Source organism: Olea europaea, chromosome 14 (genome assembly GCF_002742605.1).
Source record: "Olea europaea var. sylvestris chromosome 14, O_europaea_v1, whole genome shotgun sequence".
NCBI lineage: Eukaryota > Viridiplantae > Streptophyta > Magnoliopsida > Lamiales > Oleaceae > Olea > Olea europaea.
Genome location: NC_036250.1, coordinates 15,183,968 through 15,192,911, shown reverse-complemented (window position 1 = coordinate 15,192,911; position 8,944 = coordinate 15,183,968). Strand labels below are relative to the sequence as shown.

The following is an 8,944-nucleotide window of genomic DNA, read 5'->3' as shown; positions in this document are numbered from 1 at the left end:
AAGTTATTTATTTTGATCATAATATCTACTTTATGGTCAAAATAAGTATTTTTTCCTATAAATATGAATTAGTAATGAATGAAAACTAACATAATGAGTAGTGTCTCTAACTATTAAAATAAGTAATTTACTTTTAGATCTAATCAATACAAATAATCTATAATAAAATTTAGTTAATACTTATAAGTAAATTTTAGTCAAACATACATTAAATAGAATATCTAATTTAACAATAAAATATTCACATTTCATGAATGTCTTGAAAATAGTAATTAATAATTGTAGTGTCTTTAATATAATTGAGCATTGGACTTGGATTAAGATTTAAAATAGAGTTGGGCTAATGCTAATATTTGGGCCTAAATTTTAAAACTTTCCTTAGAAATTTATATGGGCTGAGGGACATTGCTGGGCTACCGCTGCCGCTGGTCACACACTGACACACAAAGCTACAACTCATAGCAATCTACACAATAAAATTTGCCCTTGTAGTAAATAATATCATTGTAACAACGACAAGGGAGACGCATATTGGTCCCAGCATTCTCTCTAGTCTTGGGTATATTAAATTTTCTATGAATAACAACTATAAACAAAATCCCAAATATAATAATGTAAGCATTTTTCTTTCCAAAGATTTGAGTAAATCAACATCTTTTCCTCTAAGAAGAAATTATAATGTCATAGCATCTTTATGTTGATAGGGGAAGGTCAGTAATGGTGGTCTACAAATCTTTTGTCTGGAGAAGGAGTGCAATAGATTAATTTGTAAATCTGTGGCAATTATCAGCAACAATCCTTAATCAATTAAATAGGGTGTACAGGACAACAACTTACAGACCTCCTACAGGGAACTGCCATGAGGGTTGGGCCTACATGTAATAAAAAAATGGCCAAAAAAAATATTGATCCCACCCATCGTGGGATATCTGTAGAATGTTTGTGAATGCTGAACTTGTACTCCCAACACGATTCATCCTTAATTTACTTTGACGCACTTCCTACCACTAGATTCTTGCAACTCGAGTTCATGTGTTTTTGAATTTAATAAGCTTCAAACGTGACAAATCGGTTCCCTTATCCTTGGTATCCATTTGTTTTAGCAAGCAGGAACTAAGGTCTTCTCCAACATTGAAGCTGCCAAATGCCGTAAAGACAATAAAATCCTCCCTGAAAGATAATCTTTTTTGCTATAACAACCAAAAGGTCAACTAGAATTTTAATACAATTGCCATGTAAACCGATAAAAAGGATGAAATAAGCTAAACCGATAAAAAGGATGAAATAAGCAAATAAGAGGGGGGGGGGGGGGGGGGGGGATACATTTTCAATTTGTCCCACAATTAAAATTTTATTTATGCTTCCATTGCATAACAAAAATGCTCAGGAATTGTACTTTTTCGCAAAAGTTTGACACCCAAGCTGAAAGTTATCTGCATTTTTGTAAATCCTTCTTATTTCTCATCTTTTCTAGTTGATTAATGATTTTCTCTTCTGATTGTTCTGCATCAAATTTGTACAATGACTAACATGCAACATATTTAAAATTTTTGAAGAATCAACCAAAATTTAAAATAATGAAAAAGTACATTCTCAAGTTACTTGATTTATCATTGACTATTAGAATATTGATCTAAAACTTTAATTAATATGTGAGTAACTTTTCTAAACAATGTACTGACTCGACATACATAAAGATATGGGTGCGCACTCGAGAAGCAAGTTATTATTTCGAGAGAATAAAGCACTTGAACAATAATGTTTGTCGGTTTGTTGAGCTAAGTTCAACGAGTTGACTATTAAATTCTTGAATATATTTTTTACGTTTTAGGTTTGGAAAGAAAACCTCTTCTATAAATGTTATTTTATTTTAGTTTATAATTCATTAATTTTATCGTTGTTTATGAACAAGACAAAAGTGTGTGAGTCAAAGATTAGTCAACTAAACTTAGTTGAAATAAGATTCATGGATAATGTAATTAATTATTATTTATTGGTTAATCTTATAAAGTAAGAACGAACTTTAACACTGGGGAGTTTTCATTAACTAATATTTTGGAAGTTGATAATTATATTAACACCACAATATTTACTTATTGCATTATATATGTTTTAATTACATTCAAGATTTTTTTTTTAATCTTTACTCATTGTAATAATTATAAACTTTTAACTTTGTTTCATCGAATTTTTACTTTCAATATTTAATTAATTAGCATTTTTCTTCCGTGGTGATAATTTCTTTCTAATTATTATGATTACATGCTTTTAAATGAGGAGAAAAATACTTTGTTGCACTTTTGCATTTATTATTTTTTAAAATGTGATGGACAAACAAACAAATATTTGAATGGAAACCATTACCATATACAACTAATTAATGGTAGGTGATGATAAGAACACGTCAAATAAAAGTTTGAGACATGAGTATTACGATGAGTAACAATTGAAGACCTTAAATGCAATTAAAATGTGTTTTAAACAATAAAAACTTTAGTATGAAATTACCCTTTGGATAAATCAATTAATTCAATGAATTATTTAACTATTTAATATTTTATCTATATACCAAAAGGTACCTGTACTTTATCATATTTTGCACAATGGTGTCTAGTGTCTATTCAAAATCTCAATAATAATATGTGAAAGAAAAATAATATTTTTCTTCAAACTTATTTATTTTGAAAAATCTATTTTCCTTTATATTTGAATGATATAAACGGTTTAGATTTGAAACTTTCAGTCCTTGGCTCTACTTATTTCACTTGGCTATTCTTCTCATGGGAAAATTGGACCTGACTTCCCCCCAAGCCTATTGAATTTACAAGCTTTTCCCTACAAAAATTGAGAATAGATGTTGCATTATCCTTACTTAGCTTCTTTGCATAGGTTATCTAGTAGATATTCGAACAAAATCAGTACATAGCGAATGGATCCCGTGTATTTGGTTATGTTTTTGCTAGAATCGTTGTGTAGAATTCAGAAATACTTCTTCATATGCAGATAAATTTCATTTGATCAAATTGAGGCATAGGCAATCAAATTGCACCACTTACAATGGGACAAATGGACACTTAATAGAGTCATCCACAAAGATTGATATGGTCCGTCTACAAGTAAAGTCTCGTTTAACGACAACCGTCAATCTATTAAATCACTACTAATCACAAGTTCAACTCAAAACACATAAGTAAGTTTGAGAATGAATGAGTAGGACGTCATATCCTAATCACATACAATAACAAGAGAGCATTAAGCCTCGAAGTTGTAAGCAACTCCTTAAAATTTTATAATTATTAATGAGATGGTATTTCTGTTACTTTAAACAGTGTCCAAAAAATTATTGGGTGTTATTTTTAACATTAAAAATCTACCATCCAAAAGGCTCAATAATTTTGAACCTAAAATTCTAAAAATTGAAAGCAAAATAATTTTCCGCTGCCGGGATTCGAACCCGGATACTGATAAACAATATTATCTGGTATTACCAAGTGCTACAGCGGAGCTGTTGATAGTCATCCTGGAAAAGATTTTTAAATAGAAATGTGCAATGGAATGGCAGTGCTGACTTTGGTTTGTTGAGACCTTAATTATGGGTATAAATTGAATAACTATAGATTAAAATGGGAACTAAATGAAACTATTCCAATAACATTAAATGGATAAAAATATATTAGGAAAATAATAAAAGTTTTAACTTGAAAGATGCTAAATTTGTCTCACATGAGGAAGTCTTAGTTCATTTAACAATCGTGATATTTTTTGTGCGATAAATAAAATTTAACCTTCTTAGCTAAAATTATTTACATTCATTCCATCATCTTTCAGCCAAAAATGAAAAGAAACAATATGTGACATTTGGCACAACTTCACAAGTCTTCGTAAAGCCTTGTTTCTATGGAACAAGATCCAATGACGACTTCGCTCATATTTTTTATGAATTGGCACATGTCTCTCATTGACTTCTACACTTAATTGAACAATACTTCCATTCTCCTAGAAATAAACATAAAAAATGAAAAATTGTTGTTTAATAGTAAAATAGCGGTTGCAACAAAATTTCAAGATGGTCCTTGAAGTTTATTTTTTTCTAACCAGATCACCGAAGTTTCCTAAGTGTTCCAATCTTGTCACATGTGAGTGATATTTACGTCAAATCTCATATATAGTTGTTAAAACAATTGTGCACTAATTGAACATTTAGCCCTCGTCTGGTCCCCATTAAAATTATAATTCATTTTTCTCTATCTTCTTATTAAATATACTTTCTCCAATAAAATAATATTATACATAATTCCAAAACTTTTCTTCTTTTTTAATTACACATTATTTAAAAAATTATTATTCTAAAATACATTTTTCCCAAATTCTCATTATAACTGTGGCGAAACAAGGGCTTAATTTCGTCACCATGTAAGCTTAAATGTTGCTAATAATGATTTACGAAGTTAGCTCACACTTGGTTCAAATCTAATTCAACGTTCGAATTAGAACGAGTTTCAGGGTATCGTCATCCTATTTATAACACATTAAGGCTTGGGCAATGAGATTAGTACGTAGTTTCGTCTAAAAAATGTAAAAACCGTTTGGCGTTACGGACTAAGTTGGAAGTGTTCGAAAAATTTATTGACTAATTCGAAGTAAAGATAGATGTGATTTTAGATGAAAGTGGATGGTGTAGAACAAATATGAAGGTGATAAAATTATTTAGCAAAGAAATTATAAGCCACTATTGTTGGATTTGTGAGAACATTGGTTTGTGACTTATTTGTAATTTTTTGAAAATTTTGGAATTATGATTGCAATTAATTTTTTTTAGTTTTTATTTTATTTAAATAGAAGGATATATCAATCATTTCGCAATTTTTTATTTTAAAAATGGTTGAAAATGAATAACCCTTTATATTTTAATTTATGTCAAAGTCAAACAATTAATATTAACCATATATTTCATGAGTCCGACAACCTTTCAATGATACATTTCAAAAACTTCTATCAAAATATCCTAAAAATTTAATTTTAATTCCAATCAAACATAACTGAAAGGCTTGACTGACAAACCTAGGACCACAAAGTTAGGGCTGCGAGGCCCAGTCCCAATCCCAGGCGGCCCGCAGCTTCATTAAGCGGCTAGATTAGGGTTTAACAAATTTCTTGAAGAAGAATCCACAGTACGTCCTACTAAACCCCGGTCTCTCTCTCGGTGCAATTATCATCGATCGATAAGCGTCAAATAATGGGCAGCAACCAAGCAGCGGTTTCATTCCTTACCAACATAGCACGCGCCGCCTTCAGCCTCGGAGTGGGCGCCACCGTCCTCAATTCATCACTCTACACCGTAGACGGTGGCCAACGCGCCGTCCTATTCGATCGATTTCGCGGTGTGATCGATGAAACTGTAGGCGAAGGTACTCACTTCCTGATTCCATGGCTCCAGAAGCCGTATATTTTCGATATTCGTACTCGTCCACATACCTTCTCTTCCATTTCCGGCACTAAGGATCTCCAGATGGTTAATCTCACCCTCCGAGTCCTCTCTCGGCCTGAGGTTAATCGCCTCCCGAACATTTTCAAAACCCTAGGTCTGGAGTATGATGAGAAGGTTCTCCCTTCGATTGGAAATGAAGTGCTTAAAGCTGTTGTTGCGCAATTTAATGCGGATCAGTTGCTCACCGAGCGTCCTCACGTGTCCGCCCTCGTTCGTGAGAGCCTGATTCGCAGGGCAAAGGATTTCAACATTTTGTTGGATGATGTGGCTATTACTCACTTGTCCTACGGTGCGGAGTTCTCCAGGGCCGTGGAGCAGAAGCAGGTCGCTCAGCAGGAGGCGGAGAGGTCCAAATTCGTGGTGGCCAAGGCAGAACAAGAGCGAAGGGCTGCAATTATTAGGGCTGAGGGAGAAAGTGAGTCTGCCAAACTGATTTCTGATGCGACTGCGGCTGCTGGAATGGGCCTGATCGAGCTAAGGAGGATTGAGGCGTCAAGGGAGAACACAGCTACCATGTCCAAGAATCCTAATGTGATGTACCTGCCCAATGGAAACAACATGCTTCTTGGTCTCAATGCTGGCCGCTGAATATCAGGTAGTGTTTACTCAAACTAGTTCATTTGCTATTGGAAATAGATTGTTATGGGGTTTCTAGTAAGATTTGTTATTCTAACTTTGTAGTTGGCTTTTGCTTGAAAAATTCCTGTCATGCTGCTAATTGTATGATTATTTTCGGTGCCTTGATATTGGGGTTCCTTTAGGCTATGTTTGGTGGCGTTGTTTGGAGGATTAAAATTAGGAGGAAGTGTTTTTATTTGATTTTTCTTCGAAGCTCATTACTCTGGTGCCACAATTTGATATATTTTACTAAACTGGTGTTCCTGATTAAATGAATTAGTTTTATCTGAATTGTAATGATAATAATGTTATAGGTAGTCAACAAAGGAGGCCGTTGAGTGAATAGATGTCTCTGAGGATGGAATTAAGTGCTTGTTTGTGCCCCATTATTTGTAAGTAATGTATTATGGAATAATGATTGATGTTGAAATGTATGGTTAAAAAAGAAGGAAACGGTTTTTATTTACGCGTAATATTATTTTAATGAAGAATGTGTGGTTGAAAATGAGTACTGTAGAAAAAATAATGTGGTAGAATGTGAAAATATGGTAGACAGACAAAGCCTAAAGTTCAAAGATATGGCTTTTGGGGTTAATATTAATAGACCTTGCTTCTTTTATTATCCTTTATCAATTCATTTAATTGAGGTTGCATTTTCTTTGTTTCAGATGAAAAAGCTAGTCACCTCACCTCTCTTTCTTACCCACCCTTATTACTTATTAGTAGTAGGCAACCTTTCTTTCTCGCCTTTCTTCCAGCTTTCTCTAGATAAAGGTATAATAGAGTTGCGCCCGGAGAAAATGAAAAGGAGAATCTCAGGTTGGAAAAGAAAATTGTTGTCCTCCGGAGGTCGACTAAGGCTTGTTAAACATGTTCCTAGTCTTCCTATGCACATGTTATAGATTTTCCTTAATTAGCCGGCCTTGACTTCGGCTACTAATAAGGAGAAAAGATGATATTGAGGGGATTTTATTTTTTTTTTTTTTGAATAGAGGTGTCAAATATCTTTATCACTAGTTTATATTTAATTTATTGATGGACTACACAAAGGTAATGAATTACTAATTACCACGTTTGATGTGCTCATCATGCTAGTTGTGCTACTCATGTGGTATCAGCTAGGTTTCCTTGATCGTTTCTAGGCACCATAATATAGAAAGTGAAATACGTGAATTATGATGCCTAGTGCAATGACAATAATTACGACAATTTTTCTTGAACTTCGGTAGTGCGTGCATATTTACATGTATATGAAATTTAACTTTATTGCAGTGGTATATAAGATAAAACATCTACTTTTCTGTGTCAATCTGCTTTATGTTGGTCAATGTGCTTTTGATGTTTGAACTTGTCATGGTTTCTATGAGGTGCATGGTGTGTGATTAGCTATTTGCTATAATTGGATAGGCTACATTTCATGTTTCTTCTTTCGCTCCTTATTTTATTCTTCACAATTTAAATTGTCTTGCTTGTTTGAGGGAGTGAACGAATGTTAGAGCTTGACCTAATGGAACTAAAGATCAAGCTGCAATCTTTCTGATTTCGTCTTCACTTGTTTACGTGCTTGATTAAAATTTTAGTTTGCTCATTATATAAACTTTATTGTACGCAACACATGTGAATTCCGTTGGAAGTATTCATCAAAGTTATTATTCTATAGATCACATATCTCAAAACTCCTAACTGGTTGGTTAGTACCGAGATTATGATTATTGTGTAGTGAAAAACTGTGTTAGGTTCTTTTCCTTATCCATTGATTTCAAATTTAACTTCGATATGTGCTCAGAGGGCATTGTGAAACCAAAATTGCACCAGAATTGCCTGCTTTGTACTTTACTGAGTAATGCTAGTGCTTCTTTTCTATGTCAATAAATTATCTGGTTATTATTTAATTGCTGTTCTTGACCAGTATTTCTCTTTTGCATATCTATTTTCAGGGCTCTAATGGGTTGCAAAAACTCGGTGTGATTTTTGGCTATTTGTTTGACTTTTTACTACCGGATATTTCTTTGTACTGGCTTGATCTTTTGTCGTAGGGAACGATTTTATAAGTTATGATCTATATTCATGAAAATTAAAGCTGTTGAGGACTTCTCTCTCATTTCAAGTTCAACTGCCAACCTAGATAGAAGAGACTGTTCTTTTCATCTTCCTCTGCCCCATTTTGTTGGGATGCATTAAGATGACTTTCTGCAATTGATGTCATGCCTTGCACTGTAATTCCAGTACTACGCGAAAAACAGTAACAAATTTAAATGTTTATGAAACCATGTTGCAAAACAAACTTTTTCTTCTTGTTGAAGTTCTCCATAATTTGTTGCTGTTCTTGTTTCCTTGAAGCTTCAGTGAGTTTTTAATAGACAGTAAAATGAACATTTTCGTTGACATCTGAAAAAGGAGAGGGTGTTTGCGCTCTAGAATTTGCTAAACGGATTCTATTTCCCTGTTTTTGTGGGAGATGAGCCAACTCTAGTCAGGGAAGGGGATGCCTAAACTGCCCTCAGTACCACCACACTTCTTGAAACTCGGTAATTCAACGAATTTGTATGAAAATTCAAAGTCCAGGTTGAATGTTGTTTAGTTTAAAGATTTGTTCTTGTTAGTTGTAGCAAAAGGTATAAGGTTAGATCTGCAAATGACGACCAAATTTTACACTTCGATAACATGGATAAATATGTATGTGCAGAAAATGGGTTATCGAATTGGTGTTCTACTCTCACATGCGCGCGAGCCTTGCATGTATTAAAAAATTCTGGTTTGTGGGATTTGTCCTCCTATTGTAAGTGTAGATAAAAGATTTAGTAAAAATGTGTAGGTAAATATAGCATTGTCCAAATA

General features: G+C 33.4%; 1 protein-coding gene across 1 annotated transcript; it reads left to right on the top strand.

Moving 5' to 3' along the window:
- Window positions 1-5,097: 5,097 nt before the first annotated feature.
- Window positions 5,098-8,399, top strand: LOC111409283 (prohibitin-3, mitochondrial). The gene is made up of 2 exons (XM_023039302.1): window positions 5,098-6,083; window positions 8,044-8,399. Exon 1 carries the CDS (start codon window positions 5,237-5,239, stop codon window positions 6,074-6,076), a length of 840 nt encoding a protein of 279 aa, XP_022895070.1. The 5' UTR covers window positions 5,098-5,236; the 3' UTR covers window positions 6,077-6,083; window positions 8,044-8,399.
- Window positions 8,400-8,944: the final 545 nt, after the last annotated feature.

Bases quoted from the DNA above. Each gene is read 5' to 3' on its own strand.
- LOC111409283 (XM_023039302.1), top strand. From the start codon at position 5,237: ATGGGCAGCAACCAAGCAGCGGTTTCATTCCTTACCAACATAGCACGC.